This window comes from Curcuma longa, chromosome 12 (assembly GCF_044706935.1).
Source record: "Curcuma longa cultivar G26 ecotype Majalengka, Jawa Barat chromosome 12, ITB_CL_G26_1.1, whole genome shotgun sequence".
NCBI classification, from domain to species: Eukaryota; Viridiplantae; Streptophyta; class Magnoliopsida; order Zingiberales; family Zingiberaceae; genus Curcuma; species Curcuma longa.
The window spans coordinates 244,762-268,534 of record NC_133872.1 but is presented as its reverse complement, the minus strand read 5'-3'; the positions used below and the strand labels follow the sequence as shown (position 1 = coordinate 268,534).

Here is a 23,773-nt window from a genome sequence, read left to right as displayed (position 1 = left end):
GGCTGATAGATAATCGAATGGAAGGATTCGGCTAGTATGTAGCCGAATGGAAGGATTCGGCTAGTATGTAGCCGAATGGACGGATGCGGCTAGTAAATAGCCTAGTGTAAGGATTCGGCGCGCGGATGGCCGAGTGGAGGGATTCGGCGAGGTCTCCGCCGAATGGAGGGATTCGGCGAGATATCCGCCGAATGGAGAGATTTGGCGAGGTCTCTGCCGAATGGAGGGATTCGATTAGGTATCCGTCGAATGGAGGGATTTGGCGAGGTCTCCGCCGAATGGAGGGATTCGGCTAGGTATCCGTCGAATGGAGGGATTCTTCGACGGTTCGTGACTTAACTAATTAAGCTCAGGGACTTATAGAGGCGGGGCCCGGACGGTGGGACCAGACTTGGACTCGAGTCTGACCATTATGTTCCCATTGGATTATCCTCGGAATAGATGAAAATAATTAAAATAGAACATTCCGTCAATGATTAAAAAATAGAAACTGTTCCGTTGACTTTTGCCTTTCTTATAAAATAAACATTGCTTTTTATTTAACTTTGTTTAACTCACACGATGTTGATATCGTTCTTCATATTTAATTTTCTGTCAAATTTAAATGCGTGCTACTTTCACGTGTGTCATTATTTCCAAATAAAAATAAATATTAAGGTTCTTTCTGATTTAAGATAACCATCAAATTCATCTTCCCAATTAAATTAATGATATTTATATTAATTTGTGAGTTTTAGATTTCATTTTTATATAAAATCAAAGTGTAAAAAATTACAAATATAAGTGGTGCGATATGGTAGGATACTTAAATTGTACGGTGCAAAACAAATTCGGTTTTTTTATCAAGTATTTTTTTTCTTAAATCGAATGAAAATAGAAGGAAATTAAAATATCTCTTCTATAAAGAGATGGAATCCACCATCTTAGCATCTCCACACGATCGGCTCCACGATTATTTATGAGGAGGTAAATCGAAAAATTATCTTATATTACTTGACTTCGCCAGGATTCGAGAGTATTGCTTGACTTCGCCAGGATTCGAATCCTTGTCTATAAAAGTCTGCTGCGTCGTAACCAACTCAACTATGCCTCAGAGACAAAATTAAAATATCTTAATACGAATCTGAATGGCTCAAATAAACCTACGTCAGTTTCCTGATCCCTGTCTCCAGCGAGACACTGGATGTATCACCAACGACAACGTAAAATAATAAAGCATGTTTCTCCATATAATTGCATTCCAACCATTGTTGATTTAAGTCGACGTTTTAATATTCATCACAAAGTGAAAAATAGGAGGAAAAACCCTAATAATATGAAATGCTATATAATAGGACACGTGTCTTCTTCTATCAATGTATATGAAAAAACATAGATTATACATCTCACAAGCCCTTCTTCTTGACTGGGGAGGGCCAGGAAAGCCTCCTGTGACTGATCTCATCGCTAGCTTCCAGTGGAAGGTCGTGCTGCTGCCTCCAGCTATCGTCGGCCAAGGAATCATCTGAGCTTATCATGCCCTCCCTCCACTGCGGAGATGGTGTTACAAACTTGGAGTCGCCCCCTGAAGAGTCACTAGGAGTCATGGGTGAGGAAGAGTTACTGACACGAAATTGTTGGAGCGTCGCAAACGAATCCCTCATAGCAGACATGGCTTCAAAGAAGCGGGTGCACGATGCCAGAGCAGCAGGGATAGGACGCAGCATTTCCTGCAAGTGTAAAATACAAAAAAATAACAAGGCTGAGAAAGCTTCATAACAAAAGATTATCTAATACGAGCTCGAGTTAATCTATCAGACCAATAGTACATTCAATTATTCCAACCGAACTAACTAGGCTAGACAAGTGTAATCCAAATGGGCTGATTTGGCTGAACAGATACGTCAGTTTAGGATAATCAGGCTGGGTCAGTTAGGCTGGGATAGCTAGCAGTGTTGGCAGGCAGGCCAATTAGACTTGGTTGAACTAGATAGGTCAGATGAGTGTGTAGACTAGTTGGTCCAAGGAATCAATCAAGCCGAATGGTCTGGTAGGCTAGGTTGTTGGAGCGTCAGTCGATCCAATTGGGCTGCTTGAGTGGATCAGGTTGGGTAGGTCAAGTAGTTGGTTCGGGCTACCTGGATCATGTAAGATGGGCTAATTAGGGAAATCATGCAAGTGCAGCAAGTTAAATTTTTTTTAATGAGTATTTTATCATGTAAAAACAATTCTATGTATTTCTTTTAAGATTCTTGCCAATCAAATAAAAGCATATATATTCTTTATCAATTAGATGAACCAAACCAAGAAAACTTATTTCTCCTCATTTTTTTCTTATTTTATTCTCTATCAATAACTATGCCATGTATTTCATGAATGAAAACATCCTTAACATAAGCTTATTGAGTATGATGTGCGTGCCTAGATTTATCCAAAACAATGAATAAAATCAATAGCACTGGACATGGGTGGGTTTACTAGGTAGTTCTGCTCATAGGAACAGAAAGCCTGGACTTGGTGATTAACCTATAATGGACGGCCTGTTTCAACCAGTTTAGTTAAGCACAAGAGAAGTTAACATTTCTCACTTGCAATATCTCTGAACTGTTTAAACTTACTGCACACTGGAGTGCTTTTGTTAATAAATTCACTGCAATTTATCCAGACAGAAAAATGGAATCTGGCATCAAGGGTAAATGGTTTAGACATCAAGATGGTGCATCTTGAAAAACAAAGGACTAATCATTTTAGGTAAATGGTTTGATTAAAATATGCAAAACAAATATTAATCGTGCTCAAATCTTGTCTCCCGTTAACTGAAGCAAAAAATTAAGAACATACTGACTGAAAGCCTTCCAGAAAGCAAAAAGTATGCACAAATGCTGGAGTGAACAAAATAAATAAACATATCATTTAGCATACCCCCCATATTGTAGGCGGTTCTTTGAAGTTCTGGCACCATTGAAAATCAGCAACTGCAGCTGTAAGAGCTCCATAATCACTAGCAGCCTTCAGCAATAACTCTGAGAATTGTTTCTGAAACGTTATGAAAACATATCAATTTTTGTTTGTGGAAAAGAGAATTGTTTTCTGTTTCTCAGATAACTGTTCATTCTCTAACATCTTTTATAATATTTTGTTTTCCTCAGCAATTTTATGTAACAATAAAGGAAAAAAAACTGATCGCCCTTTATTTCTAAAATTATCAAAAAAATCTCTCCTATATTGATCATTATCAAAGGAATACAACCATTATATTCCTCTGTATGCTAATTTATCCGAATTTCCAACAAACATCTATATGAATGTTCACTTTCTAAACTGTTGATTAATCGCACCTGAAATTAAAAAGAGTTTTAACTTAACTTAGCAAAAGTTAACAATATCAATATATCTTTGAGTTTCAGAATTTCAGATGTAAATTGTAATTATCTTTGCTGATCAAGTGTGAATATACATGTACCAGATCTTAAGTTACGGAGGAGATTATAATGATTCTTATTTCAAATTAGTAAAAAAAAAACAATTTCAATAAAACTATTTCCTTCCGAGAAATTAAAATGATTTTTTTTTCAAATTAGGAAAAGTGGACAATTTCAATGATAAGTCACCTTTGCAATAAATCAAAGTAAAGAGCAATATAGAGGGCATACAATAATATTTAAAGTAAAGGTGCCCATTTGAATTTTAAGAATAAGGGCGCGCCTTTTAAATTTTATTCCAAAAATAGATTTCTTGTATAGAAAAGTCAATGATGGAAAATGTTTTTTTTAGTTTCAAATTTCTTATCTAAACTGAAAATATTTCCAAAAACAAACACAACCCCCTTCAGCATATCCTAATTTTATGTAATTTTTTTAACAAATATCACAAATTGCACTGCAACATAACCCCCTTCAGGATATTGCTATAGATCAATATATAGTTACTTACTTGATATTCAGCTTCCACAGGTATGCAGTCTAAAGAATATGGTTGCTGCAGTCTAGCAATGATTCGGTCCTGCAGAAAAAGCATTATTTTTAAACAGAATGTTACATGCTTAAAGAGGCATATGAAAAGCATACCAGTTACATGTCCATTGAATATTTTGAATTCACACAATATAATAGCCAGAAGCTAAGGTAAGTCATGTCTAAACCCTGGTTTCTATATTTTGGTAAATTTCTGACATCCCTAGTGGTAAATAGGCAGCAAAGAGACAACACCCCACTGCTAAAGTAATCTTCTAGTTCTACGTAAGTATATATATGCCTATATAAATAGATCGACACAGACTCATTAACACAGAATGGAGTAACTGGAACTCTCATATCTGTATTTGAGATTTTTGATATGTCAAGGCAAACAAGTTAACCATGCCAAGGAGAGAAAACCCACTTTCCACAAGTTTACAGCTAGGTAATACAGAACCCCAACAGTAAGGAGGCAGAGACTATAGTATTATCTTATCTTCACTTCATTACAAGGTTAAAACTTAAAAATGATTAGCACACTAATACTCTAGCTTAACAAATGATGTCTCCAACAAACACTGGCTTCAAGATATCTTGGCCTTATCCCTACATCCAGATAATGGGCTAGAAGTTGGTTCTGTCAAGTAATTTTAGGGTAAATGTTCTTTCTTCTCTATTACAGCATATCAACCTTGTTATGATCACCCCACATTAAAAAAGCTACACAGTTATTTTTCACTAAGATTGACATTTTTAGTAATGAAACATGTGGCATTTGTGTTGTGGAACCAGAAGCAGACGATCACCTACTCCTTAGATGCCCATTTGTGATGGTTGGAATAAGCTTCTTCCTCATGGATCCTCTTCTACAATGGTAGAGGATAGTGAGGTTATTTCAACCCCACAATTTTTGAAATAATGAACAATAAAGTTGGAATATAATTAAGAATATGTTCGTGAACCCGTGATATTGCTATACTTGGAACCATATCAGTTACTCTACAAATATCTGAATACTTTATGGTAATCAACTAAGTTTGTAGCACATTCCTGCATTCTGATGATCTATATTTTTGAATCTGTTATCGCAAACGCTCAAAAATAAGATTGACTTTTCTAGTGTTTCCATCTCAATTTTAGAGGCCTTGTTTCCAAGTTTCTACAAATATTTTGCAGTAAAGCTAAGTGCATATGTTGTTCATATATATATATATATTTTAAAATTAACATTAATTGTATTAAGAATAATGCATAACATCATGTGTCACAATATACACAAGTTTACACTGACCGATTTACATACAAATTACTCTAACCTGATCCATCAATATAAAAAAATAAATCGATCACTTAGCGTATTACATTAATCATCCTATGTAATCCATATTTTCAAATAAAATATTTTACTAATGAACCTAAGAAATTTATAAGCCTAAAACATAAAACATATAACATTGTAGGCTAAGCTTAAGACATTGTATCCTTTGGTAGAAATTGAATGAATGAACTCATGGATAGGCAGATGACCTCAAAAATGTATTTGACTCCGATTAGTTCCTTCAAAGGAATTGGGGACAAATGGATAATAAGAACACATGGAGGAACGGATGGAACAGGTTTCCATATTTTTATCTGACTTCCCAAAAGTGGAGGAAAGATTCAAAAGATATCCTGCTTCTCATTTGGAAAACTTGTGTGCTCCTTTGAGCCCTAAGGCAAGAACTACACTGGACTTATTAGCTCCTAGCCACCATTCTTGGTGGTGACTATAAATTTGAACTCTTTCACATCTTTCTCTAGGTGAAGACCAATCTCAACACTGGCCTTACTTGTCTTTGCTCATAAACTCCCTTGATCACATAGCACACTACATTTGAAATGAAAAGGACTAGCAATTGGGTATGAGCAGAACAAGATGTTTTTTGATAGCTTATTTGTCTATATCAGTGTGGTGTTTCATGCAAGTTCATCACTGACTCTGCATCCCAGTGTTTTTTTTCACTCATTATTGTCCTCTTCCCTGTGTTTGATCCACACATCCAATCCTCTATTACCTTATGAGACTGTTCATCATTTAATACTTCTTATTTTATTTCCTTATACTGGTGACATGGGGAAAATGAAGAACTAAGTGTATGATAAAATGCAAACCAAAACCTCAAAAAATATAGCAGGGTAAGAAAAACACTGGCACATAAGAGATGCAGATTCAAATTAGTTCATTTGAAAAGCTTAAAATGTCACATAAAATCTGCAACCATAAAGAGTAACTAAAAATTGTATACTTATAACATAATGATTACAGAAACATGAACCATGGTTCCTCTTTCCCAAAATCATACCTTGTTCTGAATTACATCTTTCAAAATAGCAGTAATTCTGGCCAAAGACTCACATTTCTTTTCCATTTCACTAACATGAGTTAGATGAGCAACGTTCTTGTCATCCTAAGCAAATAAAGCAGAAAAAACTATCTGATGATAAAATAACAAATAAGTATAACATAAATAACAAATGAGAATACCATCATTACATCACATTCTATAATCCAATGGTGAAGATGTATTTTTTTCCTTCTAAACAAGGATTGCTATATTGCTTTAAACATCCATTTCTACTGCAAAAACAAAGAGTCCAACAAATAACAAAGGAAATACCATGATTACATCACATTCTAGATCCAATGGTAAAGATGTCTTTTTTATCACTTCTAAAGAATGATTGTTATATTGATTTAAACATCCATTTCTACAACCAAAACAGTCTGACAATACCAACAATAAAATATCTGCAGCAGCAGAATTCTTTGGTCTATTGTTCAACTATAACTCCATGTATACCATGGAATTGGCACATCACAATTACAGTATTCACTACTGCACTGTCAGGACAATTTGTAAACCAGAAAATGACCAAGTGTGGTTTGGCAATTCATGGAATAGTTAATGTATCCAAAAGTAGCCAACATATTGTAGCATGACAATGCTTTGAAAAATAGATGATATAATTTATGGTCGGCAGCCAACCTACTGACAAAAAATTTACTTCAGCTTTTTCATACATAGCTCACAAAATAAATTCCTATAAGTATTTGATAAATAACCAATCAACAGAAAAGAATATCATTCCATACAGAAGGAGCTAGCCATATGCAACATTTAAGTATGATAAGCCTAACTTTCATTGTATCCTTGGCCTACATGGGAGTGAATCTTGTCACCGTTATAAAGTAGCTACTTCATAACTTGGAGGATGAAAATTTGTCATGAAAACAAACTCTCTTGAAAAGGAAAAGCCAACGTTGATGAGACTTCCATTAATTGAATGTCTCTTTTTTGTTTATCTTAAAATTGTACTAACTAGATTAATGAGTTAACTAGTTTCTTCAACATATCTAAACCTTAAGTTATCTCCATGCACAATGAACCAATGGGATCATATTTAAGCTCGATTCGTATTGCTTGAAAAACTGAAAATAGTTGAAGAGATATCTCATACACCATTGACCATACATAATGTGCACAATTTTACACTAAGAGAGAAGTCTTTTTTTTAAGAAGGAAGATGATTTCATCCTGGTTTTTTGTAAGGAATTAGAAAATATGAGGATCATTATCTTCCTTTCCTTTCTACTTGTTCTAACCAAACAACACCAAACCACAAATAATTTATCTTCTTCTTTTCTATAAAACACATCCAGAGTCTAAACAATGGAAATTGGCAACTTATTTTCTCTCGTCTCTCTTTCTCTCTCCTTACCTTTTGTTTCTCTTGCAATTTTATATTTAGACAGGTTTATAAATGGACTCCTTAACAACCAAAGGGAACCCTTCTGTAAATGCATGAATTGTTTAAATAACATGTGTACAAGAAGTATTATCTCCAAAACTTACCAGATTCCACTCTGATATAGCCATGTAGAAATTGAAACAAGAGAAACTTTTGATGTTAATAACTAAAACTATGCCAAAGGAGGACAAGTTGGTGTACATCAAAAATGATGATGCAACGGCAACAACACAGAGAGAAGTACATCAAAAGCAATAATGCAACAGCAACAATAGAAGTAATTGGAAAGATAGATGATATTAGTATGCTCATCAGGAAAAAAAACATTTTAAGTGAAAAAGAAAATGTATTGGAAACAACAATTTTCACCTTTCGGCCTTGTAGTTCAACTTGCAAATTGGCTATATTTCTCTGCACAGTTGTAAGCTGCCTCAAGACCCTAATCAAGTCATCCCCCTTATCCCCACAAATGGAGTTCGACAAATTTTGTTGATCTTCCTGCAAGTATTCACAATACGATATATAACACACTGAATTGGAAATTTAACTTGCAAAATAGCAAATGCTAACCAAATCTTAAATTTATGCGAAGTTTTCCTAAAAAAAGCGACAAAAAAAAAGTGCGAAGTTTAAAAAAAAACCAACCCGGTGCAAATACACAAGGGAGGTGAATAGACCTGTACTGCAGGGATGCGGAAGCCGAGATCGGAAGCGATGGAGAGGGCTTCCGCCATGCCGCCTAGACGCTTGGGGGGCTTCCTCCCTACACATCCGGGGTCGCTCGAGACCGACATATCAGCACCGCCCGGAGCCGATCCTGCTGTGAGAATAGAGATCCGAAGCGCAGAAGAAGAAGAGAGAGCGAAGAGGGCGACGACGAGATTTCAGATGTCTAATAATACCTGCTTCATCTGCCTTTTTTGTTTTTTCTCGTTTGAATTTCTCGGACCGCTTGTGTGCGGTCGGATTGAACCCGGTCCAGTATTTCATTTTACGGTTAAATGGGCCGTAAATGGAATATCAGTAAATTAGAGGGGTGTCCATATAATTTAATGGTTGAAATGACATTTCGCGACCTGCGAAGAGGAAACAAAGGGAGAAAACAGTGCGATCGTCGCAGTATCTCGGCATCGAAGCGGGCGGAGATCCAGCTGCGCGATTATGGCGCCAGACGCGGGAGCGGTGGCGGCGGACGAAGAGAAATGCCTCTCCGATGCCATCGGGCGCCTTCAGCATAACGCCTTCTACATGCACCGCGCTCTGGTCTCATCGCAAACCCCAACGAACCCTAGCCGCTGGGATTAGTTGTTGCGTGCTGATTCCTTGATCTTCTTTGTGTTTCCTTCTGTAGGATTCGAACAATTTGAAGGATGCGCTCAAGTATGCTGGGGAGATGCTGTCTGAGTTGCGGACTTCTAGTCTCTCGCCGCACAAGTACTATGATCTATGTATGTCGATGGCAATAGTTCTTATTTCCATTTTTTTTCGCTTCTAGTTGGATTAACTGATGACTATGAGTGTTTCTTATCATGGCTTATTGGTTATGGGAATGTGAAAGATATGAGGGCTTTCGATGAGTTGAGAAAGGTGGAGATGTTCTTCACGGAGGAGACTAGGCGAGGCAGCTACGTAGTGACTGATCTGTACGAGCTTGTCCAGCATGCCTCAAACATCTTGCCTAGACTGTAAGGACTTATTAACCGATCTCTATTTCATCTGTTCTAAAACTTGAATGTTCGCTTAATCTGACGCACGCAATATCAGTTCGTGAGTTATCTATTTATTAAATTTCACTTGTGTGTCTGTATGCGAAATTCTGCTCACTTGATTGGGATTTTTATTTTGCCGTCTAACTTGCTGCTGTTCTGCAGTACACCGTTTTGCAAAATGTATTGCACACTTACGCTTTGTTGCCCAATACTCAACAGGATTTAGGCAAACATTCTAAATTGTGGTAATCCATATTGTTTATTATATATTACTGCCTGAATAGTTGGGTTTGACTTGTTGACATTACAGCTTGTAAATTTTATAAGAACTATATTTTTTATGATGTGCTTGGAAGGTATTGGTAGTACTCTTGGCATAGGATAAAAATCTTTAGCTCATTTATGATAATCATGTTTTCTCAAAATTTTCAGGTGATTTTGAACAGGTTATCTATTTACTGTTTTGAGCATCTTACTGTCTTCAATGTGGATCCACTTATGAGGACAATGCAAACAAGGAAAAATTAAGTTTTAGAAATTTCAGTTTTTTTCAGAAGAGTTAGTTTCTATGGAAGTGGTTAAGTTGGTAATTATGATGTAAAGAAGTTTTGGTATTTATTTTTAATTTAGAAGGTACAGTAGTTTCAGTAGGAGTTTAATTAGTTTGGTGTATTTCCTATTTTTTTAATTTTGATTTACTTCTTAGTTTGTTAGTGGTGAAGTCTATAACAGAGGTGTTATCTATTTATCTTTCAATTAATAAAGTTCCTGCTCAATTAATCTGCAAGACCCATTATACTCTATGTGAGATGGTTATCCCAATGCTTCATTACATAGAATTCTTTGTGAGTCTCGGTTTAAATTGGTGTTGCATCAGAGGATTCACCTTGGTTAATCCACGTTTTTTCCTTCTTTCTTTTTTCTTTTGCTCCATCTATGGCTGGAGACTGTTTGGTTATGGAGCTTGAGTGATTCAGCCATGGATATGATCATGCTAGCAAGACTCTGCTTAGTAGTGACCTCAGAGTGTTTTTTCCTACGTATCTAGGTGGCCTTCTACTAGAGCTTCCTTGCTTGTCTTTTTCTGGGTGATTAGCATCAGAACAATGGGTTCCTTGCTTGTGTTTTTTCTGTGCTGAGACCACTCAAAAATCTTTTTTTTATAAAAAAAATGGAGTATGTTTCTTTTATTAAGTAGTCAAGTTGAAAAGTATCACATTCTTTTCCTTTTCCTCTTCAGCTAGTTATCCACATTTACTCTTCCTCCTGTTTCAATTATTGTAATAATATATGATTGGAGTTTCTTGCATATAACTTCTTTGTTTTTATGCATATTTAATTGTTTATTGTCAGATATCTACTCTGCACAGTGGGATCTGTATACATCAAATCAAAGGAGGCTCCGGCCAAGGATGTTCTTAAAGATCTTGTGGAAATGTGTCATGCTATACAACATCCAGTTCGTGGGCTGTTCTTAAGAAGCTATCTGTCTCAAATAAGCAAAGATAAGTTACCTGACATCAGTTCAGAATACGACGGGTACGAGGAATCTTCATTTATGATGCCTATTATAATTTTCAGTTTGGATACCTGATATTTGAAAGTGTTTGTTTATGCTTTCTGCCTTTTCGGATGCCTGGCCTGAATATTCTTATTGTTATTCAGCAAGCATGCTTAACTTTGAAAAACATTAATAAAAGTTGAAAACTTTTGTGCCAGGAATTAACCAATATTATGAAAATCTTAAAACTGATTCTATCATGAAATAATATGTCACAAGTTGGGTTATTTCAAATTCATTCCATTTCTCGCACATTTTTCTTTCGTACACTATATATGTGAAAATTGACTATGAGACAAAAGAAGGTTTTTCTGTTCAATTTTGTGGATCAATATGCTATGGCCATTCATTACCCGCTGATAGTCTAATTGATTGTTATCCCCCTTAACCCTCAGACGTTGCTTGATCACTTCATCCCTTTCTTTTGAGGAAGGAGTAATAAGATATATACTGAGGCATGACAGCTGGTCATGTACTTTATGGCTTCTCTAATAGATAACCCGCCAAACCATTCAAGTTCTGGTAACCACATAGCTAGTTGTTACAGCATGGTGAAATTAAGATAATGCTCCTAGTCTCACCAAGGAGATGAGGCAATGGCATTTATTGTAGATTTTCCATGGTCGACTTTGCCAAAACAGTTGAACTAGGTTTGGTACCTCTAACATATCTAAGAAAACTGAGGAAGTTAAATGTAGTTTACGTCTAGAAAGAAATAGCTGTGAATTAGCTCAAGTTGACAACCTAATCACCACATCCATCTTGTTAGATATTTTGATATCCTTCCATCTCAGCTGAAAGAGGCATCATTTCTGCTAGCTTGAACTATCAGAAATTGACTGTCAATTTCTAACTTTATGGGGTTGTTTACGTGGATGTTATTAGCACTTTTAAAGATGTTGAGTTATGGTGATAATAATGATTTTGTGTGGCAATCCTTCATCATTCCCTTATTGAAGCAGTCCCATGTTCTATTGTCTGATGCATTCATGTATGCAACCATGATTTTGCAGATCGATCCATGAGCATTAATGTGTCTTTCTTACTATAATTGTACATTTAAAATCAGACACAGTTGCCTTATAATGAATGAAAATCCAAAGGTATTGCTTGAACAATCTCTAAATTTCAATGTTTTTCTTCGTTAGCATCTACAATTTAAGATATATATATTTCTTTGTTGCACATTGTGGCTACCGATCTTTTCAGAATGATGATTCATATTGCTAGGAATGTAGCTCATTTTCTCTCATGTATTACCATTTTGTAGGGGTGCTGACACTATGGATGTTGCTATTGAATTTGTGCTTCAGAACTTCACTGAGATGAATAAGCTCTGGGTCAGAATGCAATATCAGGTTTGTTAAATTTGAATTGTTAGCTATCATGTCATGTCTTTGCATGAAATAGACATTGGCGCATATGTGTCATAAGCCATAGCTCAGCAGATTTATGTACCACAATGGTAATGGTGGTCATGCAGGTACTTTAGTGATTGTGAATTATTTGATACTGTTAGGTGATCCTGAGTTGAGACTAGGAATCGCACTTTCTGGTCTGCAGGGGCCCATAGGAGAAAAGGAGAAGAGAGCAAAAGAAAGGAGCGAACTTCGGGATCTTGTAATATAATTATTTTGGACTCCATCAAGTACCATAAAAACTGCTAGTAAAAAAAATATTTCCTTGGTCATTTATGGTTTTTTGTATATCTTTGCTCATTCTTTCTAGGTTGGAAAAAATCTTCATGTTCTTAGCCAGCTTGAGGGTGTTGATCTTGATATGTACAAAGATACTGTTCTTCCTAGGATATTGGAACAGGTTAGAGTTATTACCATGCCAACAAATTCTTAGTATAATTTGTAGATTTTTCAATGTTTTGACAAGGAAGTGAAATTCTGCAGGTTGTGAACTGTAAAGATGAGCTAGCCCAGCATTACTTAATGGATTGTATAATTCAAGTCTTTCCTGATGAATATCATTTGCATACTCTTGAAACATTATTAAGTGCATTTCCTCAGCTTCAGGTAAGTAACAAGTTCGGGTAAAACTACCATTGCTTATTTGGTTTTTATTTTCTTGATTTTTGGTTGTCTTTTTGATTTTCAGAGTAATAATTTTATTAAAAATAAATAAATAAAACCAATCAAGATTTAGTCTACCATATGAACCATCATCCTGAGGTTGTTAATCATGATTCTGTTGTGTTTTCATATGCCCAGCAGCCCAGGCTCATTTGAGATTCGCAGAATTGATAATACAACAACAACAACAACAACAACAACAACCAAGCCTTATCCCACTAAGTGGGGTCGGCTGCAGAATTGATAATACAATGAAGTGAGAATAAAAAAACTTATAAGATTTGGTTGCCTTAAGGATGAGGACATTATACCTTTACTTTAGAACAATTTTATAAGACAACCAATTTTGCCTATGTATCCTCGAACATAACTTCAGAACTTCTTTATTTGGCATGTACACGCAAGAGGTTGCTCAGGACATTCTGAGAAAGACAAGCCTATAGTCTTATTCTAAGATTTTGTTGGCCGTCCTGGAGACGTGATGTAACTAGGGTTGTATCACAATGTCACGTGTCATCAAGGATATCACCCCAAGGAGGCATCATTTTTGTGCAACCCAGTTCAGCTACTTCAAACTAGCCCTCTTTTGGCCTCCTCTTTAGTGGTTGAATTTGCATTACTTCACTATGAGCCTCTTATTTGGCCGTATCATCCTATTATCTATTGTTCCTCTTGTATCCAGCAGATATACACTATATTCTATGCAACAGATCCTTCAGGTTCAGCTCACAAGATGCTAACGACCCGATTGCTAACGTGAAGCTCCTCTATGGGGGGAGTTGATCAGCATGAAACACATTTGCCCTGCACAGCCCTCTCCGTTAATCTGTGAGCTAGCTGCTTCTAGATCCAGTAGCCACCAATATTTACTTTCGTTTTCAATAGTTTCTTCCTTCTCCACACCCCCTTTCTTTAAGCCAGGTCACAAAAAGTCTCAATTTGCTTCTTTCAGCAAATAGTCGAGTGTGCTATTTATGGTTTCTCTTGGTCCCTTGTGTTTCTACTGCATTCTGTTGTATGCTCCCTTGTGTTTCTACTGCATTCTGTTGTATGCGTTGCTTCAAGGAGAGGCCCACTAAGATATTAGCTGCTAAGATCTCTTTTCATACTTTTTTTATCACTCGACTTCATCCTTTCTCGCTTTTACTATCTCTTTGCCAATGTGCTGGGCTGAGGTCAAAGAAATTGTTGGTTGCATGTTGATATAAGATTGAAAGGATCGGTGATTGCATGTTTCATTAACTCTTTAAGTTTTGTTTCACCTACGTGCATGCTCTTTGTTCATTATGATCATGTCTTAGTCTTTGTTATCTGCCTTATGTTTTCATTATTCTTATGAGAGCTTCTCTGGTTTATGTTGTATGGTGAACATAGATAATACCTATTCTCTATATTAGATATTATGTGCATTAAATTTTACAAGTCATGTTGGCTTAGTCCCACATTAGATGTCTCACAGTTAGTGTCTATGTTGAGTCTTATACATACCTTGTTAAGAATATTACGGATAAAGAGTCATGTGGTTTTAATCCCACATTAAATGCCTTAGGGTTAGGTCTGACTTGAATCTTATAAAATACTTGTTCAGTTTGTGGGTTTTGTCCCACATTAGATATCTCAACCTCTTTGGGTCTGGGTGTAAATTGTGTCTTATATATCTCATATTTAATGCAATAGAATATTTTATTTCTGTGAACTTAACAAGTAATAATCAAAATTTTCCAATCTATCAGTAAACAATGCTTATGTTATTTTGTGAGTTGAAAACAGAGTCTCATCTAACTACTCCATTTTTATAACCTGTAGAAACTGAATGACTGCATTAAGGTAAACATTGTTTTCTCTTTATGTTCATCTCATGAAATCTGCTGATATTGTACACAATTTCTTAATTCTGATACAGCCAACTGTTGACATCAAAACAGTGCTTTCTCCGCTTATGGATAGGCTATCAAATTATGCTGCATCGAGTACAGAAGTGAGTTTTCAACTTATTGATTTTCCAGCAAAATGTTTAGGATGTCTTCTCACTTTTTTAGGCTGTAGGTACTACCAGAATTCTTGAAAGCTGAAGCTTTTTCTAAGTTGAGCCATGCTGTTGGGAAGGTAACCGCTAATTAATGCAAGTTCTTGCACTGTCATGCTATGCTAGCACATATAGGATTTCAATTTATAGTTGCTGTATATTTCCATTAATTTTGTTGGTGAATTGTTTATTGGTGTCTTCTTGTTTTTTTTTTTGTCTTATTTGATCAAAGTATCTTTTAAACAACTCCCTCTCCTAGTACAAGATCTGTACTCTATTTACAACTGTGCCTTATAAACTAGCATGTTATATGCAATTGGCTGAATATTATGTGGTGCATTTCTGGAAATAAATTCATGCTACAGAGATAATCATATAGTACACGTTGCTACTGGTAACGGCATGTAGTGTGTACCATTCTTTTACCAAAATAAGGAAGATTTTAGATTTCTTGAATCATTCTGAACCATTGTACTTCTTCCATGCTATAGCCATTCTTGAGATAGACTTTAGTAAATTTTGTTTATGATGAATAGTCCAATCTAGACTTTGATTCTTGCTTTACCTTAGCAGGTGATAGAAGCACAGGTTGATATGCCCATCTTTGGAGCAGTAACACTATATGTGTCCCTTCTTACATTTACTCTTCGCATACATCCTGATCGTCTTGATTATGTAGATCAAATCCTGGTATGTTCTATCTATTTGAACTAAGATTGTGATTTGCAAGTCATATTTGTGGTGAGTCAGACTGTGTCTGGGATATGAGATTCAATTTTTTGCAATCTCTTGGTCTTCTGATATTCATTATTGATCAATGATTTTATAATATCAAGACTACAATGGTCTTTATTTCCTTGAAAATTATTTTGTCTTGAGATATTTTCTTTTGTGTCCTAAATTTACAAATTTTGGATTATCTTCAGCTCTATGTAATTTTATAAACAAATGGTGACAATTTTGGAAGGGCTTAAAATGCCTGCTAATTGTCTAACAAGTAATGAACCAATTCTGGTTCGGCTTCAATGTGCATGTGGATTGTTGCTTCCATATCTTGTACTCAGGTGAAGGATTTGGCTGATAGATTCCATGCTGATTGACAACAGGGAGCATGTGTACTGCGACTTTCAGGGATTGCAAAACTTGAGGATAGCAAAGCAACTAAGCAGATTGTTGCACTTTTGAGCGCTCCATTAGAAAAGTATAAAGATATTTCTACTGCATTAGATCTACCTAACTATTTGCTAGTCATGGATCATTTGGATACTGCAACAAAAAAGGTCATGGCTATGGTAATCATCCAAAACATGATGAAGAACACAGCCTGCATCTCAGCAGCTGATAAAGTATGTCTCATCCTGTCTTTATTGGCAATGTAAAATGGTCTCTTGAACTCAAACTGTCTTTGTGTTTAGGTTGAGTCTCTGTTTGAATTAATAAAAGGACTTGTAAAGGATCTTGATGGCAGTGAAGATGAGGTCAGATTCCAGGTTTTTTTTTTTTTTTGCAGTATCAATAATACTATGTAACATATGTGAAATTTGGACATGATTGGAAGTCTATTTTCATCCACATCGTTTCAAGTTTATAAGCTTTGCTGCGGACTAACCTTGTAACCTACTAAAGATTGACTTATCTCTCTGCTGGTAGCTTGATGAAGATGACTTTGAAGAGGAACAAAATTCTGTTGCTCGTCTCATTCATAACTTGTACTGCAATGATGCCAAGGAAATGTTCAAGGTATCTAAATTTGTTTTCCTTTATTTTAAAATAAATTATTGCAGTTTCATATTATTGATTTTTTTTATCAGTTCATGATCTATAAGCATGGCTAACTGACAACTTAATGTAATCTATATCTTTTAAATTCTATTTCTACTATCCTCTCTGCTAATATAATAGCAAGTTTCATAAATGTAATTCCCATATCTCTGAGATTTGATGTGTTTTCCTTTCCATGGAGATAGTTGATATCCTGAAAGAGTAGAGTCTTTTTCTGGTCCATTTTTGTGGTTGGAAACTTGGAATACCTTTGATTCTTTTCTTCTTTTGAAAAATAACCAAGTGATCTCTTGGATTGTTAAATGGTTACAAAGGAATTTAGCCAGGCACTTAAAAGCTAACCCATATGGGCTTAACCTCAACACTTTCTTTTTGGCTTTCCTTAACTCTGGTAACTTGTACCTCTCTAATTGATATGGCTAAGAAATGATGATCCATGCCTGTTCATTCATATTTCTTGTCCAATTTACCATGGTCCCCCTCCTATTTTATGACCCAAGTACTAATATATCTCTGTTGGGTGAATCAGCTGGAGTGTTGTACGGTAGTGTTAGCAACTTACCTTTTTTACTGAGTGGATGAGCAACAAAAAGGAGTTTGTGATGCCCTTTTCATTTTAATTGGAAGGTGATATTTTGGGAGTTGGGGCTAGTGGTAAATGTGAGTAGACAGATATAAATCATCTTTGCAAAAATCTCATGGTTAAGATCTGCTAGAATGATTTCAGAAAACACACCAAAACTAAATATGTTAATGTATTATGGTGGATTGGCCCTATCAGTTTCTGTCTGTGCACAGCACAATACCCTCTGTAGGAAACTAGTCAACAACACAGTATTTGCAGACGATAACTCAACGTTTTAAACAATTTTTCATCTATGTTCTTATGAAGATTCAGGAAATAGTATGTGTTTATCAATTAGAATGTGTTATTTAGTGCACGTGATTACCAATTTCAGAATAGCTAATTTTGTTGGAACAAATTGACGGTGTGCAAATTCAGAGCTTTGCATGGCTTGTAAACTGGATTCTTGTTTTATATTGTTCTATTTTTCATGCTTCTCAAGTTAAAATGTCTGTACCTTTTCCAGTTGCTATCTTATATAGCAGTAGTTTTTGTTGACAGAAGAGATCTGAACAGCAGAAGTATGCATTGTAATTTTAATTCTACTTGGTTATTCAATCAAAGTGATCTTCCAAATCACACCAAATCACGGCTTGTGGTCATAGAAGTCAAAATCCATTATGCACTATGCCTTCTTGTTTTATTTTCTCAAAGTGTGGAACTCCATCTTTTATTGAGTCTTAGTTTTGTTTTAATTAATGTAGTCTGAGGTTTATCTGCTATTTCAGAAGAAACTGACTGGTCCTTAACCTTTATCTGCTATTTATTGATAACTTTTGATTGCAAATTTTCCTTTGTGGATGCTTGGAAATAATTGGTATATTCATTCAAAATTAATTTATTCTTGTACATAGCAAGGTCTGTGTGTTAGGATTTTGATGCTAATGAAATATTGGGCCCAAGAAGTTGTTGGATTGTAGATACTGGCAAAAATATATTTGTGGGTTGACTACATAGATATTATTCCTCCATCGAGCTCAAAGCCAAGCTATATCATTAGTAATATTTAAAATTTTAAATCAAATCATTTTAACCTTGTGTTTCCGGTACTTTGATCATAAAAAATTTTAAAAAAATGTGCAGTAGAAAGTTTGCTAGAATTTGGAAAGCTATATGTTGAAGCCTGATGCTTGATGTGAACAGGTAAAAAGTTGCATGAATATCTGAATCTAACGTAGCCTACACATAGGCAAGGGTCGCAAATGATATGGTGTTACTGAGCTAAATAGTTTTTCAGATTGGGATAATATGCAGTATTTGATGGTTCTATTGAATTTTATTCATCTATTAGGATTTCTTTTTTTCCTTACTCTAGCTGCCACTTGATAATTTGCTTGCTTCTATTTTTTTTAAAAAAAAACTCTTAAATATTACTACTCAATTTCTTCCAGATTATATCGACTGTGAAGAAGCATGTTCTCCTTGGAGGTCCTAAACGTTTATCTTTCACTGTACCTCCCCTAGTTTTTTCTTCCCTCAAGGTTTGTCTTCCATACATCTCACCTTCCACTTTGGTAACATTTTATTTGTTTGTTTTGGACTATCAGCCTGGTCATGGTATAGCTAAATAATCATAATGTGTTGGTCACTTTGGCATGTTCTGTTATGTTGCGATTTAGCACATGGTCCATTTGACCATAATGAGGATTGCTGGAGGTATGCCTGAGGCCCATGTCATGCGGATGGCATGCCTAAATGTTCTCCAATGTCTGCTTAATTTTGCCTGTTGCTTGGGGACCATGCCAAATCATGCTGACTGGCATATTCTTTGTTAGGCAATTGTTACTTAATAGTTTTAACTTGGTGGAGCTTTGTGTTAAAGCCTTCGCCTTTATTAACTTCCTCTATTCGCTAATATCACTTTTCCGCCTGTTTCCTTAAACTGATTCTGTTGGATCCTGGTCTGCAGTTGCTTAGACACTTGCAATGTCCTGATGGAGATGTAAACGGAGAAGACATCTCTGATACACAAAAGAAAATATTCCAGCTCTTGCATCAGGTTGTACTTGTGATTCCTAGACTATTTTGATTAATATTGTAATAATTGGTTGGCTTTAGCATTTACCATGTAGCCAAAATCTTAGCCTGTCTTTCATACTACTTAATGATGCTTATATATTTAACTGATTGTATAAATTGGAGCAAGTAATTAGCTAAAAGATTGTTGAAGTCTTAAAGATGGCTGCAAATTCTGACCCAATTTTTTCCCACAACATTTATGGCAGTGATAGTAATTAATTATAACGCTAGTTACTGAGATATCTTCTTAAACAGATCCAAAGTTTTCTCAGTGGACTTTTTTTCCTAAATACATATACCAAGGACCCCTTTCTAAAAGATAGCATATTCAACTTGACAAAATTTTCTAAAGTTTATTAGAACATGTTATCTGGCAAAAAAAAAAAACAGTCAAACAGCTTGTTTGTCAAATGTTGAAGGCTACTTTGGCATCAAACAATAGCTACCCATCTTGTTTTATGCTTGACAAACACCCTAAGATCCTTGCATGGCAATAATGTAACACAATTTAGTTAGAATGGATCATTTATCTTTAGTGCAGATTTCTTTTTTCGCATTGCATTTAACAATTTACTTTATCATCAAGCATATTGATTGTAAGGTATGACAAAGATTAGCAGTGCAGACATGGTAACTAGTATCATTTGATCTGTTTGCTTCTTTGTATATGTTTAATTCTGAAGTATTTTTTGTAACCATCCATTCCATTCTCCATCTATTTTCAGATTATTGAGGCCTTGTCGTCTGTTCCTTCACCAGAACTCGCTTTAAGATTATACTTGCAATGTGCTGAGGTTTGTTAGTTAACTACATGCTTTTGCATTTGTAAGTGCATGTTACGAGTCTGTGACCAGTTTTCTGTTTCAGGCTGCTAGCCAGTGTGGTTTTGAACCAGTTTCTTATGAATTCCTTACGCAAGCATTTATATTATATGAAGAAGAGGTTGCGGTAAGTGAATCACTCCTCCTTTTGGAGTACAATAAACTCTTAATTGTTGTACTATTCATATAATAGGTTTCAAGTATTCATCATCTGAGCTTCCTCAGTTTCTTATTTCTTAACTACTTAATCCTTTGAGCAGGACTCAAAAGCACAGGTGACCGCGATACACTTGATTATTGGAACACTGCAGCGCATGAATGTATTTGGAATAGAGAACAGAGATACTCTTACACATAAAGCCACTGGGGTATACTAGTAATATATGAACATGCATGCAAAATATATGTATTTCTGCTATTTGGCGTTATGACACTATTCTCAAATTAATAAATATTCTTGTTCTACAGTATTCTGCAAAACTTTTGAAAAAGCCTGATCAGTGCAGAGCAGTTTATGCTTGTGCACATCTGTTTTGGGCTACCTACCAAGACGGCATTCAAGATGGAGAAAGGTATTCAGCATTTGTTTACTGCTTTTCTTGTCAAATTACTATAACCATGAACTCTCTGTAGAGAAGCTGCACTATTTGTCTTTATAAATTTCTGAAGCTCCTTTACCTTGATGTTTTTACGTATTCCTGATTCATATTGTCACTTCCATATGGAATATTACAATGTTTATATGGGCAGAAAGGGAAGTGTGTTGGGAGAAGTTGAAGGAAAATTTTGTTTACTTGAAAGGAACAAAGAAGAGGGAAGAAAGATGACGTTTCTTTCCCTTGAAATTGTTTTTCCCAAAAGTGGATGGATGAGGTGAGAGAAGTGAGGCAACCAAAGAGATGAACAAGCTTTGTTATAATTCCATTCCACTATAATGTCCTTAATCAATCTTCAACTATGCTGTGAGTTTTCCCCATTTCATCTGAGTGCAGCAACTCCATAAGAGCGTGGTGTCTTTATCTTCGTTGGCGTCTTCCTTTCAAGCCCTAACACAATCACCAAGACTGGCATCTTGAGGTTGAAGGAGTGGGATAGGAAGGAGAGGAGATGGGTGGGTCTGTCAGCTTGCCCCTGTTTATGCAATTGGTGGACAGCGGTAAAGGATAGTTGTTACCGGTGATGGCAATGTGCCCAATGACTAAAGCTACCTCTCCTTTTCCAGCTCTTTCCGATCACTCCCCACCCCAGTAAATGCATCAACTTATTTCTTTTCTTCTCCCGTCCGTATCCCTCCCTTTGACTCCCTTCTTGGTAATACATTAGTTTGATTCTCATCACAAGTAATGCTATTGTTACAATATTAGCATATCGAATCTTCATGACCTGATTGTCTTGTTCTAGGGTTCTCCTTTGTTTGAAGCGCGCTTTGCGGATTGCCAACGCCACCCAGCAGATGGTGCATGCTACCAGGGGTAACAGTGAACATGGGACGCTATTCATTGAAATATTGAACAAGTAAACTACAATTTATGATATATATTTTTTTAACTTAACAGCAGCTAACGTGAACTTGATGTTTGACCATTTCTTATATCGTCTCAGGTACCTATACTTCTTCGATAAAGGAATTCCTCAAATAACAAACTCTATGATTCAGGATCTAATTGAACTTGTCAGGACTGAGCTGAAAAATGACAACGCAAAATCAGACCCATCTGGATCTGCTGAAGCCTTCTTCTCCAGCACACTTCGATACATTGAGTTCCAGAAGCAGAAAGGTGGAAGCATCAGCGAAAATTTTAAACAAATTGAAATCTGACTGTTCATGGTCTGGAATTGGACAAAACACAGAATTTTATTTCCCCGATTTTAATACAATGAGGCTTTGTATCATATCAGGATTTCCACTCTTCCATTTGCTTTTTCTTGTGGTACAATGGCAATAACAAACTGTACAGAAGCAATATTTTTAAACTTGCTTTAGTTCAAATTTTGTTTCTATAGTTCTTGAGCTCTCGTTTATAAAATTTCGGATATAACTATCAGATATAACAGTCTGCTCCTTCGTATAGCATATATATTAAAGATATATATACATATTATTAAACAAATTCAGCTGCATGCAAAAATGTTCCGAGTGTTGATAGAGGTGTCAATGGGCTCTAGGCAATATAATAGAAATAAATATTATTTAGTTTGGTTTATTAATCGGTTGATATGCTATAAAATATATTGTTAATCTTGTCTAGCTTGCTTTCATGATCTACTATGTTTGTCTTAGTCAATTCAATCGAGGTGAACTGCATTATCATTAATTCTTTTTCTTGATAATTAGTTAAAAATGAAAATGAAAGACGCTGATGCAAGAAGAAGAGAGAAGGATATAAGAAATGCAAGAATCAATTTGAAAGTGTTCACCTCGTTATGACTAACCGGCTGTGTCACCCTTTCTCACGACAATGCACGTGCCTTCTCCTTTCTTGGAGCTCGCACAAGTCACAATCTACGTGACACGCCCCTTTCAATATTTAATCCGATGAACTAGATTTGACTCTTTTGGCCATTACATATTCTCTTATTCGTTGAATTAATTGTTTATTGGAGCCTCCGGATTTTCGTACAATGGTCAGTACTCCGATGGCCGCTTAAGAATTAATAATTCGATTCTGAACTCTGATATATTATAGAGATTTTTCATTTATGGATGATAAGTCTATCATGTTGAAGTCATTCTTGATAGGACAATTATACAATTCTTCAAAATCGGATATTTGAATCATAAAAAAAAATTATTGAAAGTTTTATTATATTTTGAATGTCCTCAAATACAGTATTTCAATATTATTATCTCTTGCTATTTAGTGCTATTAGTTAGTTGTATAAATAAATCTGTATTATAATAATTATAATTTTATAACTATTATAATATATATTTAATATGTTTAAAAATATTTACATTATAATAATTATGATTTTATAATTATTATAATATAGATTTAATTTATTCATCTAACATTTACATTATAATAATTATGAAATTATAATTATTATAATTCAAATTTATTTATTTAATATTCACATTTTAATAATTATAAAATCATAATTATTACAATTCAAACTTATCTGTTCAATAATATTAGTAGTAGTTATAAATCATAACTATGATAATTTAAATTTGTCATATTTAATAATATTTATATTATAATTTCATCATATTACTAATATCATATAGAGATAATAATATTGAATATTATATTTAAGGATGATGAGGTGGGACGTATTTAAAAAATAAAAAAACGCCCTTGATCTTTAAAAAAAATCCCTCCTTTCATTTTTTTTTTTTTACCCAATTCAATTCCCGCGAAAGCAGGCCTCAAAAAAGTACGTGCCATGTGCACGGCACCTGCTATGTCCAATCGCTACTG

General features: G+C 35.2%; 1 protein-coding gene and 1 pseudogene across 1 annotated transcript; one reads left to right on the top strand and one right to left on the bottom strand.

Annotated features, from left to right (window-relative positions):
* Positions 1-1,203: 1,203 nt before the first annotated feature.
* On the bottom strand, positions 1,204-8,599 carry LOC141842942 (AUGMIN subunit 2-like). Its single transcript, XM_074730936.1, has 6 exons — positions 8,402-8,599; positions 8,094-8,222; positions 6,278-6,382; positions 3,913-3,981; positions 2,902-3,015; positions 1,204-1,709 (listed from the first exon to the last, which is right to left on the bottom strand). The coding sequence occupies exons 1-6, from the start codon at positions 8,516-8,518 to the stop codon at positions 1,386-1,388; spliced, it is 858 nt and encodes a 285-aa protein (XP_074587037.1). The 5' UTR covers positions 8,519-8,599; the 3' UTR covers positions 1,204-1,385.
* A 186-nt stretch (positions 8,600-8,785) lies between these two features.
* Positions 8,786-22,194, top strand: LOC141843190 (vacuolar protein sorting-associated protein 35B-like; annotated as a pseudogene).
* The last annotated feature ends 1,579 nt before the right edge of the window (positions 22,195-23,773 follow it).

Bases quoted from the DNA above. Each gene is read 5' to 3' on its own strand.
- LOC141842942 (XM_074730936.1), bottom strand. From the start codon at position 8,518: ATGTCGGTCTCGAGCGACCCCGGATGTGTAGGGAGGAAGCCCCCCAAG. The intron at 8,223-8,401 runs GTCTATTCACCT...GAATACTTGCAG, and splicing joins TCCGCATCCCTGCAGTACAG to GAAGATCAACAAAATTTGTC. The intron at 3,982-6,277 runs GTATGATTTTGG...CTTTTTCTGCAG, and splicing joins AAGATGTAATTCAGAACAAG to GACCGAATCATTGCTAGACT.